This window comes from Columba livia, chromosome 11, assembly GCF_036013475.1.
Source record: "Columba livia isolate bColLiv1 breed racing homer chromosome 11, bColLiv1.pat.W.v2, whole genome shotgun sequence".
In the NCBI taxonomy this organism is placed as follows: Eukaryota; Metazoa; Chordata; class Aves; order Columbiformes; family Columbidae; genus Columba; species Columba livia.
In genome coordinates, this window is record NC_088612.1 from 14,296,384 (window position 1) to 14,319,669 (window position 23,286).

A 23,286-nucleotide genomic window follows, 5' to 3' on the forward strand; every position below is an offset into this window, starting at 1 on the left:
TCACCCTAATAAGAATGACTTTGTACTACTTTCTCTGTGCATGTTCATTTATCATAATTGGCAGAAACTGTCCTAAAAGAAAAAAAATTCATTTCTGCTGCTGCTGCTTGAAACTCAGCATCTCTTTGCCTGTCAGCCCTTGGCTCTATGGCTTTGGCAATAACCCCCTAAATAGCCCAGGGCAAATAATTTGACCTTCTCTTCCCATCCACCTTCACCACCCAGGGAGCTATTGGTCAATGGTTATCATGTTATGCTGATTCAAGTGCAAACTGAGTTGATATAAAAGGGAGGAACACTGAGTCAAGCCAGCAGCGCAATGTGGTTTGAGCATCTGCCTGGTCTCTAGCTATCAGCACTTGCTTCTCTCCTGTATTACTCCCAGTTAGTTAGCTCCCAGCATTCACCACTGTCACCTGTGCTTGCAGTCAGGGTTTGTCACTGCTGCAGCAGGCGAGGCACAGGAGCTGCCGTGGCTGCCGATTTCCTGCCTGGGTGGTGTATCTGCCCTCCTGAGGGGTGTCTGGGGATGAGTGAGCTGCCACACTGCAGGTCCAGCTCCCCTGGCTGCACTGTTCTGGTGCCTGGTGCAGATTGCTGGGACTGGGACCATTTCCCTGCTCTTTCCAGCTCACAGCTGGCTTGTGGCTTGGAAGGATGTGTCAGGTGAACTGCATATCTTGCGTGTGTGTGTGTGTGTGTGCGTGCAGGGTAATGAACCTTTCAGGAAAAAGTGGAAAGGACATGGGGAAAAGACGTGCTGGCCCTTGCTCTCCTGTCTTCTGGAAGCTGTGTTCAGCTATGCAAATTTGTGAACTTTGGTCTGCCAGATAAGTTTTGTTTTTAACAGTAGAGTCCCAAAGGGAGCACGTAGTTTGGAGTAGGCTTGTGCCTACTCCTTGCATGGATTTGATGGCCAATGCCCCTCTTTCTGGGAGGGAGTGGGTATACTGCAGAGCTGCTGGAAACATCCCCGCTGATATAAGGTCCTGCTAAAGTTTTCCTCTTGCTCCTGCCCCAAGCCTATGCGGAGATGAGGTAAGCTCACTGCCCTAGATTATCTGCAGTCAGTCAGTCTTTGATAGAGGTGAAGGGGAGAGGCAGGAAAGGAGGTCGAATCAAGTAGCTGGAAGGTAGACTGTAGGCAAACATTTAACTAGTGTTTACAATATGTGCTCTTGGTTCTGTGCATGATCGCAATGGCATTTGAACCCAAGCTGACTTCCAGCATGCTTTCTTTTTCTTTGCAAGGTATAATTCACATCCATAGTTCTTAAATAAAATCAAATTGAGTACTCTGTTCTTGAGATTTGAAATTACATTAGTAAATTTATGGTAGTATATTGTTTAGCTAGCCTAAAAGTCTGAAATTAAAGGGTTTATCTTCAAAGCATACTCAGGGAAAACTAATTAACTACTTTAAAAAGTATGCAAGTGTATTAAGTTCATGTGGGGATGCTTTTTTTCAGAAAGAAAACATTATATGCTCAAATTAGTTTTAATTCCTTCAGTAATCAGGTTAGAAGGAGTTATGGATAATTAAATTGAAATAATGATCTAAATTATTAATTTACAAGTGTTAAGTGTGTACAGAGAAGTTTAGAATTACTTGGAGACATTTTATTCCTATTATCCTTATGTAGACAAGTCTTGAGATGTAAGTTCTTGTCTTATTCTTAAGAGTAAATTGTTGTTGATGGAAAGTAATGATGAAGGATGTAGAAAAAAAACAATTAAGTCCTACTGTAAACAGTATCATCAATAAGTTTGAAAAAGGCATTTGGTTTTTCTGACACCAGGTGAGAGCAACTCTGGAAAAAGTAAGAAAGAAGATGTATGGTGAATATGATGAAATGAAACGAAAAATACAGCAGCTTACAAATGAACTGAAAGTAAGTATATGTTCATTTGTAGGGAAAGCATATGAAAATAACTGCCCCAGTGTTATCCAGAAACGTTTGGTTTTTTTATTTCAGCAGAACAGAAATAATTTCTCAAACCACTCCATTGTTTTATGTGATATCTGTACTTCTCTTTATTCATTTATTTTTCCCTCCAGGAAGGTAAAGTAAAACAGTAATGCTTTTGTGTATGGAATTACTAATTGCCTGCTTCTTGGAAATAAAAGAATAGCATTGTCTGTGTATATTGTTAATTAGTGGAGATGTTGGTACCAGTAAGCTGCCAGGTGAATTGCATAAATAACTTACATAATTAGGAGTAACATGCGACTTGGTGTCATTTCAACAGACTTCGCTCTGTTTTACTGACTGTATTGTTTAAACATTGTAGTCAAAGAAGTAGAAATATTCTTTAGTGTTAAAGTACATGACAGTTCTAAAAGGTACTTACTTTTTGGTTCTTTACTGAACCTTTCAGTGGTCATTTGATGACCTCTTTCTTCTGACATGCTGCTTTAGCAATAAAAGTTGCTGCAGTCTGTAGAAGTATCCTTCATACTAAACTGCTGAGGTCTTTGGTCCACAAAATCTCCCTGAAAACTTGCTGTGGATTTTATATTCAACATTGATTTTTACAGCCCTGGTTCAAATGAATCTTTGGCAATTAAACGTATGCTGACTTGAAGGGACTGGGACCCTGGTTTGTGCCCTTCTGCCATCCTCATTTGGAGGCTGTCAGTTCTCTGTGTGCTGTGTTATGTATAAAGATCAGAACTTGCTGTTAAACTGCTATTTTTATTCTCCAGCAATTAGTCTCTCTCTCTCAAAAAAAATAATCACCCTGACTTGAGAGGAGGAGGGAGAGAAAACTGAATTTCTGTAAATTGTGTTAAATAGTCTTAACGATGCCAATGAGGTGAGTCCCCCACCCAGTATGCATGCAGGCAAATGCTGATTCAGATGCAGTTTTGTTGTCTTCGCTGCTGATACTGAGTAGCAGTGGTGATACTCTGCACTTTCAGACCTTCAGAGGAAATCCTGCATGAGTCTGAACATCTCAATTAAGGATTTCTGACTGGCTCTGACAGAATCTCTAGTTCTGAAGCAAATTTGTCATTCTGACACTCCTTCTGACATAAATGGCATGTTATGAGACACCCTCCCCTCTTTTTCAGTAGATAGCCTGAAGGAAAGCACAAATGTTGTTCTACCTAATAATATATGCTTGGTTGGTTGGTTTTGGTTTTACATGACTGCATCTTTCATGCTATTTGGGGATTCCATTTAAAATCCTTTATATGCTCTTTGCTTCAGCTTTGAATCACTATGCTTTTTCCCCATCAGTTTCCAGGACTACTTTTTGTTTATGAAGTTTGTTTGAAGTTTGTACTTCCAGTATCCTGCCCTGGGCAGTGTGCTTCTTCACACCAGTTCTTATCTTGTAACTTAATCTTTCCAAAGCATTTCTGCTTTTGTTCTTTTCTTTCTTTGTTTTCACATGAGCACACCTTTATATAGGGTTCACAATAACTACTTGGCTCCTGCTCCCTGTGCTGACCTAATCTGTGTCTGATTCTGTTACTAAATACTAACTGTTCACCCTATCAGTCCCTAGTGTTCTCATGTTTTTATAAAGAAACAAATCTGGTCCATGTAAGAATGTGAGTTGGGCTGGCCTCCCTTTGTAACGTTTTTTTTCTCTTTATTATTGGATGCCTCATCATAATTTACACTGGTACACTGGTTTTGGTCTCTTCTTAACCAATGTCATTTTGTGCCTTTTCTTTTTTTTCTCCATCCAGTTTTTAAGCATGTGTGTGTCCATAACAGAAGATGACAAATTTTTGCACTAGAAGGCTCTACTGACTTCACCTACTTGCTTTGTATTGTTTCATCCTTAAATCTTCTTGATGTTGCTTCTTTACATACCTGATTAGTCAGTTCCTTCCTAAGTAAGGCTATTCCAGTTTACCCAGACCTTTTTAGATTTCCTCATTTCTTGCATTCTTCTGCTTTTCACTCTGACTTTTTACAGTCTGCCTGCTCTGTGTATATAAACTTTATGAACAGACATCTGCCAAGGGTCCTCTTGTCCTTTCAGAAAGAACAGCTTTTACCGTGATTACAGACTAGCAATAAAAGTAGATACTTGTGCCTTATTTCTCTTAGCATATTTGGATTCTAAGTTCTGTTTGTTTGTCTCTGAGGTGCAAGAAATGGTTTGAGGCCTGTGTATTTTAAGCATCCTAGCACTGTGAAAGTTAAACATGGGGTCTTTTTCTTCTGTAGCTCCCTTTGAAAGAATAGCTGAACTTGATCATTATTCTATATAAAACTTCTTTTTTTTTTTTTTTTTTTTTTTTTCTGCTCAGGTGACAAATGCTCATCAGGAATCCTTAGAGAATCATGTGCGAGTGCAGGCTGCAGCCTTAGATAGCTTTAGTGAAATGAACAGCTCCTTGACATCAGCATCAATAGACTTGCAGGTACATTTTAATAGCTGTTTAACAGCTGACAATTGCCTTTTCTGACATGGATTTGAAAGCATACATAAGACATGGATAACAAATACAGATTCTAACACTAAACAAGCCCATAAAATACTGTCTTGGATATCTAAGGCAGCTAATTTAGGAAACTAATTTTAAAAAAATCTCCTACACCTCTGTTTTCTAAAAACCTGTTAAAAATAGTGTACAATAAAGAGGAACTGATGTGCAGCAAACTAATGCCACTAGTCATGTCTCTATGAAATATCTAAGCTGAAATGTGATTTGTTCTGTATCGTGCAAAACAGTACATCTCCTGGCTTATTCCTGCCTTTGCTGGTCAACGGAAGCGGAAGTGGCATGTTTGGATGCTAAACACTTGTGGGAATTTACATACCTGTGAAATGTGGGGGGAGGGAGGAGGTGGGAGTGAATTTTCTGTTTTAACGACTTCCCACATATCTGATCTGAACAACTTACCTTCCCTGCTTTATCGTATGTCACAATTTAATATGTATAGCATGGCCCTTGGAGAGAAGCAAGGAAGATTGTTGGGAGTAGCATTCATATTGAAATGTATCCATGTTCCTTTCTCTTTTTTGTAGTGTTCCAGGACTTGATTTCACTGAGCGAGTTCCTCATGGAAATACTGGGTAGTAAACTAAGTACATCAAAAGTGATAATTTAAAGTGTTACATCTTGCAAAACTGTTCATGCTGCATTGACACTTCAGGAAACTCTTAAATTTTGTGTCTGTTCCATAATCTGTTGATCATATTAGTTCACCAAATTATTTGTGCTTTTAAAATGTGGTTTGCCTCTTTCTTCTAGAAAACTCTAGTGGATGTTACATTGGAGAACACTGATATAAGGGAACAAATAAGGAATTTAAAACATACACATGAGCAGTCTATGGAAAAGCTGAGAGAGAAGCAAAAGCAACTGGAAACAGCACAAATTGAAAATCAGTTACTGAAATTAAAGGTGCGGTATATAAACTCTCCTAACAATATAGCCCAGTAAGAGCATTAGAAGTATGTTAAATGAGTTCTTTGGTCTTATTTGTGAAGGGTTCTTCATTATTCATGCATTCATCATTCCCTAGAACCGACATATTTTTGTGAACCAATACTGTTTAAATAACAAAGAATCTCAGCTGGCACCAGTCAGTCTTTCTGTAACATGGGATTACCACTCAGGAATGTTGGCAAGTGTAAATTCAAACCATAAAATGGTGTCCATTGCTGTAAGTGAAGGAATATTATAGCTCTACACTGTGCTGTAAGGATTTCTTTACGTTGAATTTGTTTATTTGGTATTGCACAATTTTTGAGTAGGTAATCTGTTAAGTCTTATAAGGATATGGTCAGCAGATACATACTGTAACAGCAGGTATCTTGGAAAGAGAATTAAGCTAGTTCTTACAGAAAAATGCAAGGGAATAAAATGTGGACTGGAAGGTTTTATAAACCAGGGAGCTTGACTGTTTTCTCCCTTCATCTACCAAATATATTCCTTGAATTTAAAACCAAAGAACACCACCATCTTCTGGAAACCTTTGTCTTTCTTAAAATTGCTCAAAACAGACAAATTTGTGTAGAGTACTGTATTAGAATTTATGAAATTAAGGTGACTGCTGGTTTATTCATGTTGATTTTTGTCAGACGATGTTTCTTTTTGGCTCTCTCATGACTTGCATTCATGCTTAATGATAAATAGTTACAAAAGAACATTAGCATAAGTGGATTTCTGCTTGGAACTCATGTTTTAGTTTCCTCTCTAGTGAAGCTTTACAGGCTGTAAAAGTATCTGTATTTTGTACCTGCTATTGTCAGCAGGAAATAAAAAAAGGGAAAAAACAATTAAGAAAGCAAAGCTGATGCAATTAAGATTTCAAAACAGAAATTTGGACTTTACTATAATCTTAAGGACATACACCAAGAAGCCCAGGAAAGGTGCAGAAAATCCCAGGTTAAGTCCCAGTTCAACAGGACGCTTAAGGATTTGTTTGTCTTCAACCTTCTCAAGGTCTGCAGAATACACGCTCTGATTTAACTAAGAAAAAAATAAAAATTTTGCCCTCAAAGCTGCAGCTTTGTTACAAAGCTAATGGATAAAATACCTCATTGCTGTCTTTGATAGTTAAACATAAAATTGTGTATCAAAGAAGCAAAGCCATCTGGGATTTAATTCCAAGGGGGAATGTAAGAGCATGGTGTGGAATCTGCGAGGTAATCGGTTGAAAAGCAGTAACTGCAGTATGCCGTGGTTATTTTCTGGGTAGGGGAACACACCCATGTAGCTTATTAGGTAGGTTTGGTTTATTTATATAGTCATAACAATAAATGAGGTTGGAAACCTTGCTTAAGAGTACTCTAACAGATACCCCGATGAGTCCACCTTTTTATGCTTGTTTTTACTTCCCTCATTGCTCAAGCCATAAGCAAAGGAATGATGGAGAGACAGTGCCAGAGATCATATTCCTGTTTGGTGTATCTTAAGGACTCTGGGGTTTGAATATTGTTCTTTTCTGGATGATATGATTCTTTCAGGCTTCCTGAAATGTGCAAGGTTTTCTGTTGTACTGAAACGGAATTTAACTCCAGTGCATCTCACAAAGTGCAGGTTACTGCTCCTGCCTCAGTGCTGGTATAGGTGAGATGCCAAAGGGGGCAATTGCAGTACAAGTGAAGCCCTTCAGAGCTCAGTCCCCTTTCAAAGAAGGAAATACGTTGTTATCCTATAGGGTAGTGAAACAGCTTGTTCCTACCATACAAGATAAACGTAAGGGTTTAATAAATCCTTCAGTCCTTGGGGGGCGGAGGGGGAAACAACAAGAAAAACCAAACCCACACACAAACACCCTAATAATCTGAACCGGGGGTTTTGTAGCTGTGTGAACTGTAGTGATCAGCAGGGAACACTCTATTCTTCTCCCAGATGACAGTATGTTCCTCTTCTTCCTGACATTTTTGTAGCACCCACAATATTTCATTATAACTTTATAGCATCTCTAGTAAGAGAACCAAGCCCTGGACTACCTATTTTACTTTGCTTGTATTGTGTTTTTTTACAGCGTAGATGGGTTTAAGCTGTGTATATCCTATCTGGTGTGTAATCACTAAGGGTGTGGTTCAGTCAGTGCTTTTAGCCAACATAAGGGGGAAATCCTGTCTTTGAATTACCATTCCTGCCCTTTTCCCTGTAGCAATAGCAAAGTTTCTGGTCTTGTGGTTAAAAATTAACCCTTCGATGCCCTGAGCACATTAATTTGAAGTCTGATTGTTCTGTGATCTGCTTTGCTTCGTGGTCACTCCAGTTCTTGTGCCTACACAAAGAGCAAGAGAGAGGAAGGAGGGTACAGCTGTGTCTTCTAGTTAATAACACAGAGGTCCAGCTTAAAGTAATTATTGCTTTCAGTGCTCATGGTCATTTAGGAGCAGGAGATCAATCTAGACCATCTCTATGCTTCCGTAAAATGGGGGGAGACAATATCTTTTCAATAGAGAAACAAACCAAGTGACTCAGAGGCTGTTATGGAAGGGCTCAATGAAGATGCATAGCTTGGCCTTGGATACGCGATGACTAGTAAAATTCAGACAACATTAAACTTGCTGAAGTGGTAGCTTCTACAAGTTGAATGACTTGTATACTGGCAGAGTGTTGAAACTGGTCTTGATACAAATGACAATCTGCTTCAGCAGTGTCAAATTTATAACAAGGTAGAGATGAAGTTCAAAGTGAACTCCATTTCTCCTGCTGCCAGCAGTGTTGTACTGACTGATGGGTCAACTTTCCCCTCTCACAGGTGGAATCATCGCAGGAAGCCAATGCTGAAGTCATGAGGGAAATGACAAGAAAACTCTATAGTCAATATGAGGAAAAAATGCGAGAAGAGGAGCAGAAACATAAAGCTGAGAAAGAAATCCTCCTAGTATGTATAGCCAGTCTGTAAGCACGTTGCTTAACTTCGGAGTAATTTCTCAATCACTTAATACCCCAGAGTTGACACAGGTTCCTTCAGTCCTGCCTCTGTGACTAATCATGCCACAGCTTTCCAAGCTTTTGGGGTTGTACGGCTTCCTCAGAATGGAAAACAAGTATCTAAGAAATGGGTAAAAGGTTTTCTCAGATTTTCATAATGATGCTTTACAAATACCTATGCAGTCCAAAGTGCCTCAGATCTTTTGTTCCGTGCAATTCATGTTTAGACTCACAAGTCTTCCTGACTTCTGGGTTGATGTAGTGAAAAGCTTTGAGCTCTGCTTGAAAGCAATTAGCCTGGCTCCATGGCCTAAACAAACAAACGAAAAATCCTCATTAATATATTGTATATTAATGCAACTGTAAATGTTTTTTGAAGGAGGAAACGAATCGGCTTCTGAAGGCTATTGAGGAGGCAAATAAGAAGATGCAGATTACAGAAACAAGTATACAGGAAAAAGACCAGAGAATTGGTGAGCTGGACCGGCTGATTGAACGCATGGAAGAGGTATGAGAGTTAGTTGACTACCGTTTTTAAAGGAAATGCAGAAGTGCATGGAGAAAACTTGATTTTCTTTTTTATCTTTTTGTCTGCTGCTCAGCTCCTGCTCAGTGACAGGACATTGCTGCTTTGCTGTTCACATCTTACTTAGCTATTGTATCCACATAAGTTAATGGACCTGCACTACCGTAGAGACACTGTAATTAAGTGGTTCTTCTATCTTTCTACTGGTCTTCACAGTCAGAGTTGCCTAAGGTGTCAAAATTTATTTAGTGGATTAACCATTATTTTAAAGAAAGAGTTTTAAAGGACCGGTCAGTCTTCCTTCAGCGTGCAAGATCTCCTAAGCCTAAGGAAGCAGTAATCACAAATGATCGAAAGTAATCACTAATGCTTTTAGTAGGTCCATTAAAATGTGTTTTAGCTAGAAACTTAATATTAGCTGTCATTACTATTTAGCTATTTATAGTCCTGATTGGAATTGTATCTCCAAATTTTTACATGTGTGGATGAAATCTTAAACTGAAAGCTTCAGACTAAAATGTTTTGAGGGTTTTTGTGGGTATGTAGCAGCCACTTAATCTTCTGTGCAGATACCCATCTTATTTAGATTCTGGCTCAAAATATTTTGTGAGAGGAAAAAAATCACTTTTACTGCGTTTTAATCCAAAACTTAGGTTCTTCCTTCCGTGCTAGCATTAAAAAACTTTTAATTGTTCCTCTCCTGGCTAAATGTTCCCTACCAAACTGTAATTGAGAGCAGGTTTTTGACAATTTACTTTTAAAGCTCTGAAAGCAGAAATGCTTTGAAACATTTACCTCTTGTGACACTGGCACCACTACTGTAAAACTAATTGTAGCAGGTTTTGCATTACTTTATTTCCTGCTTTTCCTTCTCTTTTATGGACTTTGCTCCAGGGCAAAACTCAGATTAGTAGTCAGATTATGATTGTTTTAATGTATTATTGCATCTAAGAGTATCATCATAGTACCTCTCCTTGCATATTACACTGCATCTGAATCTCATTTGTTGGACCTTTTCAGGTATCTGAAAAAGCTTTGTATCTTCTGTCCTGAACAGTTACAGTGAAATTTCCTCTTCATTTTCTGGTATCATTCACCTGAGAATGGATGTTATTGTTTAGTCTTGAGACTGAATAGAGTCACTCTAAATGGTGCAAGAGCAGCCCTTCCAAAAGACTCCAGTGCTCTTGGATGTGCTTTGGCATTTCTCATTTCATTCAATAGCAGGCATCTCATTATCTTTAAAAATCTGTGCCTTGCTATCGAAAATACAGAAGAAAGCATTCCAGTAAGTGGAGGGAATACAATCTTCTGTTCTTACAAGTGAAGTGTTTTTTCATCAACTTTAGTATAGTATATATTTGTTACTGAGAAAGAGACTTTTATAAGCCAGTCTTGTTGGCTTGACTGGTTAGTCTAATGTGCATTTGTATTGAGCCCCTTTTGTCTGATGCTTGCAAGTCTATTAGTAAAATTAGCGATTACACTGACAACTCATTCACCTTTATATGCCCCTTTAGTAGCTCAATTAGCTTCATCTGGGCTTCAGCCTACAACTTGTAAGAAAAATGCAGTAAATAAAGGATTGAAATGTAGTTCTTAAGTACAGATGAGTTTCTTCATATCACTTATTTAGTTTACTTTTTTTGGCTGATACTTGCAGGGTAAACTGAATGCCTCTGTTAAATTCCCATTAAAGTGGATAGCAGACTTGCATGTTAATTTGTGTTTACTCAGTCCCCAAGTCCTCATAGATCTTCGTGAACACTGTGCTGGGGGACACCTGAAAAACAAACAGGAATATTTTGGGGAAGAAAATAGAGCAATACCTTTTATCTCAGTCTTGGATTGAGAGATTGTTTTGGAAGGATAACGTGGAAAACTTGACATTTATGTAGTTAAAGATCATGATGACTCATCTTATTATTTAAAAAATCAGTTTCAAGTATAACTGTACATCTTTGAATAGGAAATTGAAAACTCTGAACTTACTTCCATGCATAGCTGGGAATTTGGTTTTGTTATTATGCATTCTGCGCTCCTTGGCTATAGGAAGTCATGAATTTTGTTTAATCAGTTTCTATTTTAATTTCACAAATGGTCTTTTGAATTGCAATGAAATATGCTTTGTGAAGCCTTTACATTTTCACACATGGAGAACTGAAGGATAACATATCTTCTTTAGGAACGTCACCAGCTGCAAAAACAACTTGAACTAAATGAAATACAAATATCTGGAGCAAAATCCGAAAACAATTCTGACAGTGAAAGGTGAGATATTCTTTTTTGTGGAACTTCTAGTATTGCTAGGAAACTTTAGGGGTGGGTTTGTTTGTTTCTGAAGATACCTAAATTTTACTTTTTGTGACTTTAAAACTGAAGTCTGGTAGAGATTGTCCATCTGAATGTAAGTTAATTACATAAAAATGTCAAGAGGATTAATTTTTGCAACAAAAACCACTTCCATGCGCCTTTCTTGAAAAGTTGTATGCAAACATGCAGAGCACGTCTTAGATGGAACAAGTTGTGACCTATTTGTGGGTTGCATTTTTCTTAAATCTGTATTCCCAAATTCAGCACAGCATGATCCTGACTATGAATACTTTCCTTATCTCCATCTAGATTGCTCAAGACAGTTTTAAAAGAAAAGAGATTCTGTATCCTGTGTGAAGCTGTAGGACATCCCCTTTGAAAAGATGAACTCTTGAGGGAATGTATTTGAGGCTTGGAGGGGCAGGTCTACACATGCAGTGGACATTAACATATGAACATGAAGAAAATGAAGATGGGGAAGAAATCAGTCATGTAGTATCGCAGTGCAGAAATAAGCTATGAAGTTATTTGGGGAGAGTGAGGGTGTTTTTGGCAGTGAGACCTCTGTGAATGCTTGTTCTTGAAAGCATGAAGCTTATTAATAGAAGAAAGATCTAGTGGTGTGGTGGCACCTAGATGTGCTGTTTCTGCCCACAGGTGGCATGTGCATCCATTACTATTACTTTGACAGAGCATCATGACCATGCAAAAGAAAGCTTCAAGCAAAGCCAGAGGCAAAGTGTCATGAGAAATCTATCCAGCACTGAAACAGCATAACTGCCATTGGAGTGAAATTGCATCTGTCACTCAAACTTTATATGAGACTACTTGAGTGGGTAAAGATGAATTGTTAGCAGAGACTGAATAATTGTACTTGATTATTAGTTATATTTCTATGGCACGCAGAAACTCAGTTTTAAGGTTTTGGCATCCTGTTGTTCTGTAGGAAGCATAAACATAAAAGGAGGTCCCTGCCGAGAGCATCTCACTGCTTAGTTGTATTGGTCTGTGACCAGCTTATCTGGTTTCAGGGTTATAACAGCTTTTCACAGCAGCCTGTTAAAATAGTAATTTAAAGTGAACAGATGTCAAATACAACATAGAATATGGAGATGAAATATAATATTTTTATTCCTTTACCTCTGGATAACAGATACTCTTCTCACCTCAGTGAATCCTGCTCTGTCCACTAAGCATGAAGTTATGCTGCAGTAAAAGGGTAAAGGCAATGTTCAGACAGGAATTTGAGCAATGCAAGCAAGTGCACAGTTGCAATCTATGCAATGCAAGCAATTAATCTGTGTTCAGAGGCTGAAGTCTGTTCTTAAGCTCCTTTTACCTGTCTGTACCGGACCAGACACTTGAGCTCCACCTGAGGAAGGACCTCTGTTCCATTGCTCTGCTTCTGTCAGTGCTTAAAATTCTGAATCTTTCAATGTGCTACAATTGCAATCAAAATGTAAATTGTGGTTCCTGTGAGACCTTAATATGCAGGATTGAAAAACCTGCGCAATGCCTTGATTTTTTTGAGTCATTGTCAAAGTGCCGCAGTTACAGTTCTGTAGAGTACTTCACTTAATGGAGACTCTTTCTGGGAGGAAACAGCATACAATTCAGTCATTGATTGGAGTCATGGCATACAGTTTGCCATCTGCTGCTTTGCCTTAGAATGGTTATTCTATTTGCAGCTTTAACAGATTCTTCTGCTGTTCACAGACAGAAAAAGTCAGAAAAGACTTTTTGTTTTTGATTCCCCTCCTCCACTTCTCAAATTCACCACACTCCTGAATCTAGGAGTACAGAAGTTTATTTTGTAAACAAGCTATTGCATTCTTTAGAGAATTATACATTCAGATAAAAATGGAGGCTTCCACGGCCAACATGCTGCAAACTTTTTAAAAAGTTTCCCCTGTTTCTTTGCATATTCTAAAACTACTTTTCTGGCAAGCTGTCAAACCAAATTGTAGCAGGAGTTCTGTGACTGTTCAATTTCTGTGTTAAACAGATTTGAAGAAATGCAGAATGTATCCAAAGTCATAAATACAAACTTAAAACATCTACAACAATTCCTGCTGTTGATGAGTCAACACTACTGCAGTGTGCATTCTGCTGCTGTTGGAAACCATGTCAAATCCTTGACTCAAGGCTTCCCTGTAGTAGGAGAGCTTTCAAAAGGATGCCAGCAGATGTGCTTCCTGGCTTTTATTTAGTATATATTTCTGAAAAGTTTGCAGGTGGTAATAAGTCAGGATAAATGTGTCTTTCTGATGATAAAGATCTGTTTTTCCAAGTGCCTTTCACTTTGAGGTAAAACAGACATCTTAGGGAGATAAGCTTTGTCACGTTGTTTAATTGTCAGCACTTCAGGCTCTGAGTAAGCACACCAGTATGCAAGACAAAGGTGAGTTAACTTGGGTGGAGACAGCCCTTTTGACTAAAAGACTACCATGAAATTGTACTTCATACAAATTGATATCTGTCAGTGGAATTTGACTTGCCTACCTCTCGACTCAGTCTTCCTGATTTATGGTGTGATTGTGAGGGTTGTTCTTGGTTTGTTTATACTGCATAGGTTCCCCACTGATATGCCTAATTCTTCCGTGTTCTGCTAGGTCACAGCATTTGGAGGAGGTAGCAGCTAACCTAAGAGAGCGAATCAAACATCTGGATGATATGGTCCACTGCCAACAGAAGAAAGTCAAGCACATGGTTGAGGAGGTGAGATCTAGTAAAACACCTCAGAGTCTTTGGGGAACACTGGTTCTTCTAGTACATAATCCACAGAGAGCTCTGGTCTGTGTGCAATTTCCTTATGCCTCTTTGGTGACAATCACAGTGGAAGATGAGTTAAGCATCTGGAGTTAGTGGAGCTGGAAGACCAGGTGAAAGCAGTTTAATCCAGTGGCTGTGGTTTATATACTGTGATCCTTAGGCTGACCCTAGTTCTGGAACTCTTTGTGGTAGTCCAGAAAATACAACATAAGTTGAAGCATTCAGGGGGTAATTGCAGAAACAGTGCAGACTAGTCACTGAGCGTCTTCGTCCTGTACAGAAGGGGAAGGCAATAACTGCCCTTTTTTTTTTTAATGTGGTTCCTCACAGAAACAGAGGGGCAAATACAGCTTTTCACCACTCATCTTTTTTACTCTGGTCTTGGGACATCAGCTTGGCTGAAATAATTTCCTGTAAGATTTTAAGTGGCTTTCTGCTGGACAGCTGCTTTAAGTTACAGGCCACATACGTACCAAGAAACTGTTTTGCAGCCAGAAGGCTGTGATTGCAAACATTTCTGTTTCTCTAAGTGGATGAATGACATGGGAAATAGGTAAATGAAGTTTAAATTGGAGCTTTACAAAGCAGACTGACAGCACAATTACACTAAGCCCTGCTATTGCACAGAGGATAGACATTCAAGAAATACCTTTTATTTGTATTTGGACATCACACATTCAGAAAACCAAATGTTTGGAAACCATTCTAACCAAAAGCATTCTTCCTGCATTCACAATGTGCTATTAAGAGGATTTCTGATTAGACATGGAGTTTTTCCATTTTTATTAAAGTGGTATATATTATATATATATAGATATTTATTTACCTATATCTGTTTTGTTTTGTAAGATTCTGAGGCAGTCCTGCTGTATAATTAGATGTGTGATACTAAGTGTCTTTTACACAGAAGGATGCAAAAATATCTATCTCTGCATTAAAGTTCTTCTGTCATATCATCACTATAGAAGACTGTTATAAAGTCTTGAGGTTTTATTTCTAATACAGCTTTCCATGTTCACTATTTTCAAGCATTAGAGCAGGTAGTCTAAAACTGAGATAATAATCTTTATACCATGGTATTCTATTAAGGAAAACTTCTCCAATCTAATAAGCTGATCCATGGAATTAATGGATTATGGGAACAATTCCTTAATCTGTTTTTTATCTCTGTAAGCCCACCGTCATATTATGAGCTTTTTTTTGCTCTAACCAAAAGTTCTAAAGGACTTGTCACTTTGTTATACATGTGGCAACCCAGACAATTCTAGTAATATAAAGAGAGGAAGATGGCCTGAACTTTGCCCTTTATTTCTAAATGTATTTTAAACGGCTTGATGTAACTTGACCTCTAGTGGGCTGCATTGGTGTAACAAATACTTTTGGTTCCATTAGGTGTTTTGGCAAAAACATGTATAAAGCTTGGGACAGTGATTATTATTTCATAAATATTAGGTTTAATAGGTTAGTTTATCTTGGTGATTCCTTATAATGTATCTGCTGGTGTCTTATATACACAGAAAGCCCTTCTAGACTTTCTGGTTACTGTATTTAACAAATAGAATGTCAGATAACCAAGTTACTACTTAGCAGTCAAATATGCCTACTTTTAATTGATGTCTGAATACCTGCATTTCAAAATCAATTAAATCTCTGTACAAATCCTTGACTGCCATGCAGCCACAGGGAGTATATTTTTGTTCTCTCCTTTAGTCCTTTTGTGATTCAGTTTTTCTTTTAATTCTCTTTCCTTGAGTGAACTAAAGACTCCTGTAACAGAGGTTTAATAGGTCACATGGTACCAAATACATTAGGCACTTAAAATTTTTTAAATTTTGTGCTATCCATGGTTTGTGTTTGTACTGTGTTTGAGGAAATACCTACAATATAGTTGGCATGCACTGTTTTAAACTGGACTCTTAATTAAAAGATAATTTTAATTAAAGGCAGTTTTAATAGTACAGAGAAGAGTAGCTGTCCATCATGGAGGCAGATAAAAAGCATTTCAGATGTGTATGCCCTGAGCTATCCACAGATGTCGTATTTTTCATGATTTTGTGCTCTTCTCTACATAAATATTAGAAAAGCAATAGTATTAGGAAAGTATTTTTAGGCTCACTTTAAGCAACATGTAATAACAGTGCTGTAGAAGCTGAGAAAGCAGCAACAAAAATACTTAAAAGGTAGGCTGTGGAAAAGGAATGCTATCTGAAAAGCCTGTTCTGGAGTTAAAGACTAGTGAGCAGCAGCACCAACCACACTTTTTAGAGTAAGCAGGGAACATGTTCTAATTGTGCCACTATTTAAGTCCCAGAAAAAGTGTTCATCAGGATATCTATGAATGCATGTCCTCTCTATATTAAATTTGACCAGATGCAGAGTGTAATGGCTAGGAATATATCTGAAAGTGTCATGAAAACCCGCCATGTTATGTGTTATTGCAATACTTTCATGGCTGGTATCTGTAAATTAACATTCCATCTTATAGTTTATGAGGGTATTATAATAATCAGTCCCTTGCATTTAAATAATACAATTGAGAAAGAAAGAAAGATCAAAGCAGCTAGAAAGCCTGCTTTCTGAAAAGCTTACCTTCTCTGTCGCCTGAGAATAAATGAGAACAGGCGAACATGGGAAACTCAGAAGAGAAGTGGCAAGAAAGTAAATATTCAAAATTATCAGCAGTTCTTTTGTTAGAAGCTGAAACAAAGCTACTGCATGAATTAGGTAGGAATGATGGCTAAGCCTATGCTTGCTTGACTACAGAATGACCTTTATTTATTATTAGTTTTGGAATATTTGAACATAGATGTGAAGTATAAATGAGGAGTTTATTCTTTCAGTGTAAACCACGATGGGTTTATGTTGTTATCAACTCCAATTAAGACAAAGTGCAACTACAGAAATGAACATCATTTCAAAGGGATGCTGAACAAACGAGATGCCGCTTCAAACTCATATGGAGAACTTTCAAAATTGGATGAGTACTGAGATGAATCTGCTGGATGAAAAATCACAAAACAGATTGCTCTTCAGGCCTTTTTAGGGAAAGATGATGGCTCATCAGGTGACAGATGCAAGACATTTACAAAGAACAGCAAGCAGTCAGGAAGGCATGAAAGAGAAGCTTTATGGTCAAGTTTTGTGATGCAGTAGGCAGCTCCAACAGCTCCAGTGCTGGTTTGGTGGTATTCCAAAATTTGTTAGGAGGCTGTGGTCAATCCTAATCCGGGCATGCATGAAAGGAGATGCTGGCAGAGAAGCACCAAATGTAGGAGGCCATGGATGAAAAGAGTATTAAAGCCTTCCTTTTCACAGGACCCATCCTGTTGGTACTGAATGCAGTAGATATGTGACCTGTGGAACTGAGCCCAGGCAGAGAAGGAAGATCACAGTTCAGTGTGCTTATATCCTTAGCAAAGGAATCATTTGCTCCTATTTTTTTTTCTCAGAAAATAAGTCCTTCCATTGCAGGCATCAATAGAAACTTTTCCAACCTGACCTAGTCAGAGCAGTCATAAATTAAATAGGAGCATTGAAAGTAACTTTCAGAAGAAAACAAATGGAAGAAATAAAATGAAGTTTCCTGGAGTCGGATCTTCAGCATCTCTGAGTGTTAGATCCCACACATGCCCGTTTTTCAGCCCCACAGGGCTTCTCTGCTGTGAGAACCAAGATTGCAGCTCACTAGAGCACCAGCTGAGCAGAAAGTTATCCTGCATACTCCTAAACTCTCATGTGCTTGTTAGAGAGAGATTTCAGATTATTTAAGGCTGACAGATTTATCCCTGTATTGAACTTGTTTGTTAAATGAATCTATTTGTTCCCATCTTGGTGCAGTACGTATTATATGTAGTGCTGGCTGTTGAAAGTGCAGGACCTGCATTTGGCAGGTGTGTAGAAACCGAGCCCCTTTGTCACACTATTTGTACACAGCAAGCTTTCAAAAAAGGAGTAAGAGGCAGATGGGCAGAGTGGGGCACCCAGAGCTCAGTGCTGAAATCAGTGAACATTGATATTGGTAGACTCAATTGGCTTGTGTGTGTGTTTTGGGTTGTGTGTGGTGGTTTTTGTGTGTGTTTGTTTGGGGGTTTTGTTTGTTTGTTGTTTGTTTTGGTCATTTTTTTGTTGTTCTTTGTTTGTTTTAATCCTTACCTTTGTAGCCATCTTAAAGTATGGCTGGGCAGAGAGAGACTTTAAAAGACAAGCCAGGAAAAAGCTAGTTTGATGAGAGGAAGAATTTGCAGAGACTCACAGTGTGAAAGGTGGAAGCATGCAAACTTCAGGCCCTTCCACTAAGCAGTTTGCAATGCAGAGATGGAACTGGGCAGGCAGATGCAGGCACAGCGGTGCTATGAGAGGGCATGGGAAGCTGCTACCACATTGTTTCTTTCAGGGTTGAAATTACTGTTGTTCTGCGAGAGGGGTGAAAGCTTGTTTTTTAAGTTAGCCATTTAATATTGTCAGTGAGCTTATCCTGTCTGTGCCAGTGTACAAGATAGGAGAGAGTTTAGTGTAAGATACAGCTAAAAGTCTTCAAATGAAATACAAAACATTGATTTTTAAATCAGTGACAAAAGTATTTCCTGGCTTGATTTCAATTTCAAATGTGGAGAGATTTAAGAGAGCTTTAGTTTTGAGATTTGTGCAACTGCCATTGAAATGGTTTGCAGTTTCATGGTACAATAGGCTTATTTTATATGTAACATTGTTTCATTGTTGAGAAGAAGGAGAAAGAAATAAATAAGCATGGCAAGTGAGTCGATGCAGATTTAGGGAGCTGTTCTGAAGGGGACTGAGAAGAGAAAAGGATATGTGATTCCATGCCAATAAATTATCTACAGAACTCAGATTTCACATGAAATTCCCCTAACTACTGAATTGAACTGTCTCTAGGTCATGGCCCATGAGCTGTTCTCCAGCTTTAGTCTCAGATTCGTGGGATAATAAATGGTGACCAGACACGAGGGAGAAGCTGTATCCTGTTCTGTTGTGGAAGATACTTGCATGAAAGGACAAAGTGCAAATGAGCAAATGATATCCCAAATACAGAAGATGCTTTGTGTTGCACGAATGGGGAATAAAGAAGAAATTTTCCCACCAAAGACTTACTAACCATCTGAAAAGTTCTGTGTCAAGATACTCTGACTCCAGATATATAGCCAAATATCTCAGTTGTAGTGTGCAAGTACAGTTTCAATTTTAGGTCAAGTTAAAGAAGCCACACAGAAGCACAGAGGATGAGAAGATGGAATTACCAGCCACAGACAGAAGCCGAATTTTTACTTACCAAAATCTGCATTGCCTAGTACCTACTGTAAAAGCAAAGCAACAACAACAAAACAGCAGATGTAGAAAGAGAAAGCCGCCTTGGGAGCTTGTAGGAGGAAGATAAATGGCAGCACATAAATAACTCACCACCCCCCCATTGGAGCATTTGGCGTGCCTCAGTGGAGTTGAGCAATGCCATACATTGCTTATCTATTGGCACAAGTAGAATTGCTGCTGCTGTTTGGTATGAGTGTTTGTATGTGCATAGCATCAGCTCTCTCAGCTGGGAATTGCCTGGCCAAGTCATTAATTAGCAAACTCACACATTACTAAGGTAGCTTTTAATAAGGTAGGTTGAACTGTTAGACAGTATGCCACATTTTATAACTCATTAGGACATCTAGGCCCTGCGAGTCTGCATTAGCAATACACGTACATCAAAGAGTGGTGTCATGTGGTCATACAACTCGTTAGTTTAGGAAGGTCTCTAAGTTGATGTATTAACTTAATCAGTTCTTACTTTTTCTTTAAATACAAGTTTTAAAATACAAAAAGTATTGAGGGGTTGCTCAAATGATTTAAGGAGGACTAAAAGGCGAAGGTACTCACTCCTACTTACTGTATTATGTTCCCTGAAAAAATGTCAGCACTCTTGTCTAGCCTCTGATAAATACCACTTAAGGTCCAGTGAAATATTGGACTGAGCAAAATCTTGTTCTCCTTGCACAGCAAGTACCTCTGAGAGTTCAGGCTGCTGTTGCAACGTCTTGTCTGTCTTGTTTTGTATCATATAGGATGTGTTTGTCCTGTGTTTAGTCATATTAATGACCAGTTTGTTCATGTCTCTGTATCAGTGTTACAGATGCCCAATCTATTACTGGTAGATGAATAACAAAAATACATGAATAATATATAATAATTAGATATATTAACACTGTCATGTTCTGATAAATATTTTAAACTAATGGATTATAATATCAAGTAGTAAATGTTGACTGAGTTTACCTAACAGCTGGTTCTGTTCCAATCCAATAGATCACTGCATTTTTCAAGCTTTCAGAACTGTGTCTGAGTACACAGAATAAAGTTTGCTGATTCAGACTTTCTTTATAAAGGCTCTACATTTGAAAACAACTTTAATTCTCTCTTAAGACGCTTTTTCCTTCTGCTTTAATTGCTTTGCAGTTCTGTTGACTTTCGTTCAAATATCATTACTCGCATATCTTTGTTTAGAGACTCATTCTTTTAGATCTCACAGTTCTTCTCTTGGCTGTTCTTGGGTGTTCTATCCATGAGATCAATTTAATGCTGCTGACTCAAAGATCTAGCTTTCCATCTTACTGAAGCGAAGTTTAGTTGTGTGGTGGAGCAAGAGAAATTCAGAAGTGCAGCTCTTCCTAGGAAGTATTTACACGGTACATTCAAGTATAATAGCATGACAATTTTGTTTGGTATTTAAGGAGATGTATTGGAGACTCTGTGCAAGTGCAATAGTGAGAAACAGATCTTCATGGATGGGATGGACAAGAAGAACTGAATTTTCTGGGGGTTGCTACAAGATAAGGTGACAATCTGGAAGCTGAGGGAGTTTGAGAGAAATGACCTCAAGGTTTTGGAAGGAGGCAAAAGCGTACAGGTGGTAACAGCAAGAGGGCTGACTCAAGTAGGAGAGAACTTGAAAAGAATTGCTGTGGCCATATTCATGTTGAGCCACTGGAGAAATTCAGGATGATTTACTTTGCATGTGCTGATGCAGATCATTAGAAATTGCAATGTGCCTATGAAATGCAAGCTGCACACCCAACACAATCTGCAGGGAACTTAAGGGATCCTGCCATGATGGGGAGAGATCAGGTGCCCTTGCTGTGCCCAACAGCCAAATTCCAGGGATTGCAGTGGGGTGGCCGAAGGGCTGAGCTGGCGTGCCTCCCCCGCACTGGCCTGTCACCAGGCGCAGAGCTCCCGAGCAGCGTGTGTGTGCTGAGTGACTGGGGCAGGGAGTTCATCTCTCCTGTGACAGCACTGCGGGGAACACGCTCTGCTCCCCAACCCCTGGGGTGGCCTAAGAGCACGTGATGCCCCCTCAGTTGCTGGCAGACCACATAAATTACAAACTGTAGCTTGGGCCTTGTAGCTCTTCCCTTCCCAGTTTTGGAATAGTCAGATGTCTTCCAGTAGGAGAAGGGAAAGCAGGAACAACTAATACACTGGGGTGGGGGACATAAGAGAGAATGAAATTATAGGAAAAAGGGTGATGATGTGTCCCAGGGTTGCTAAGTTCACATTTTTACTATGAGCAGAGCTGTTTTGAAAGGAATGAGTGGGTCATTACTAAGTAGGTTGCCAGTTTTGTTTGACTGCTTAACATGGATGTGAAGGTTGTAGAAATACTGGTAGAAACATGGAGGGAAAAGAACGGGTAGTCAGTCTAACAGTGTAAGTCAGGTCAAGAGATAAGTGCCAGGGAAATTCTATCTAGGCACCTCAGAGGAGAGGCTGAAGGATGTACCTGAATAGTGCTTGTAGAAATGATGGAGAAATCTGAGAGTAGTGGTGTGAAAGCCAGATTTGGGAGCAAGTTGCTGAGTTTGCAGTGAGCTGAAATGCTGACGTCTGCAGACACAGCAAGGATGAGGTGGATTATAGGCCTTGTGCACTGAGCAAAGAAAACGTAGGAACATATTGGTGATAGTTTTGTCCTGGAGTCAGTCCAGAAGTTACTCGGATCCAAGAACCACTCCATGGAAGCTTAGAGTCTTTGGCTTGCACTGATTGCTTCTTGACCCTAAATGCTTCTGGCCATGACTTAGGCCCTCAGTTCAGTATTGTGTTTGACCTACCTTGCTTCTCCTTTCCTTCTTCATACCTTATATTCAACCAAGAGTCAAAATCTATTGCCCTGTCACCTGCTAGTTTTCTTCTTGCTTTACGCAGCTCCTTGAAACAAAGACACTGTCAAGACTTGGGTTTGTGCAATACATGTTTGTGGTGCTGTGTTACGATCTTATTTTAGTTTGCCATAACTAAAATTTTATGGAAAAATCAAAGTGACGTTAAGTAGTAAGGCATGAATTGTATTTTTAAGGGCTTTCACCCAAGTATAAGCAGTATGATCCAGTGTTCTTGTTACATTCCTCTCTCAAAGGAAACTGTCACTTCTGCTTTATGCAATTGGACTTTTATAAATGTATTGAATTAAGGTTGCATTTTATTTAATATAGTAATATATTAATATAATCCCCTCAAGTTGTCCCTGTTTTTCCTGGTTTCCTGTGACATATCCCCTCAAGGGTTAATCAAATCAGGTTTGCTGACTGCTAATGGCATAAAGTGGTGTGTACTCAAGTCCTTACTCAGTAAATAAACTTTTTTGTAGTAAACTACTGTGGTGGGATGTGTCATTCATGTCAGGCCTGTGGGGAGGTTTAAAGGTGTGTCACAACTTTGGAGGTTGTTTCAGCCCTTAGATTGCAGTAGCTGCTGAGACAACTAGTTGGCCACATGTCTGGGGTGCAGCATGGGGAGTCACACAGGTACCCAGCTGTGTTCTGGCCCTGCTGTCCTTCTGCAGCAGCCTCAAAAGGTCACTGCCGCACCTGGGGGGCACGGACCACAGGACTCCTTTCCTGGAGCTGAAACAGCCTCTTGTTTTAGCCACTGCTGAATTTATTTCTCCTGAAATGTATTTGGTCTGTCTGGCTGTGTCTTTGAGTTCATGATGTTCTGAAGATCCACCAAAAGGTTTTATATGTTACCCAATTCACAGCCTTACTGTATCTGTAACCTGCATGGTTATTCCATCCCGTCATTCTGTTTTACTGCTAGAGTAAGTCTTTATGTGTGTGGTGATATAGTACCACATTTTCTCTTTCCCATACTGTAGAAGAGAAGGTGTATTTTAAAATTCTGGCATAAGTTTTCAGAGGGACAAAGTAGATGGGTTTAATGGGTTCTGAATGATACTATGTAAACATGTTAGAAGGAGTAATGTTGTGTACCACTCAGTCCTGCCAGTCCCCAGAAGATTCTCAGA

The 23,286-nt window shown here is 39.0% G+C and overlaps 1 protein-coding gene across 4 annotated transcripts in view; it reads left to right on the forward strand.

Annotated features, from left to right (window-relative positions):
* MYZAP (myocardial zonula adherens protein) overlaps positions 1 to 23,286 on the forward strand; it is a 60,356-nt gene that overhangs the window by 20,258 nt on the left and 16,812 nt on the right. For all 4 annotated transcript variants that reach the window (XM_013369976.3, XM_021299296.2, XM_065076017.1 and 1 more), the window contains 7 exons: positions 1,800 to 1,892; positions 4,274 to 4,387; positions 5,222 to 5,374; positions 8,199 to 8,324; positions 8,754 to 8,882; positions 11,086 to 11,171; positions 13,826 to 13,931. In XM_013369976.3, coding sequence (XP_013225430.1) covers positions 1,800 to 1,892; positions 4,274 to 4,387; positions 5,222 to 5,374; positions 8,199 to 8,324; positions 8,754 to 8,882; positions 11,086 to 11,171; positions 13,826 to 13,931 — 807 coding nt within the window. The remainder of the gene's footprint in view (positions 1 to 1,799; positions 1,893 to 4,273; positions 4,388 to 5,221; positions 5,375 to 8,198; positions 8,325 to 8,753; positions 8,883 to 11,085; positions 11,172 to 13,825; positions 13,932 to 23,286) is intronic.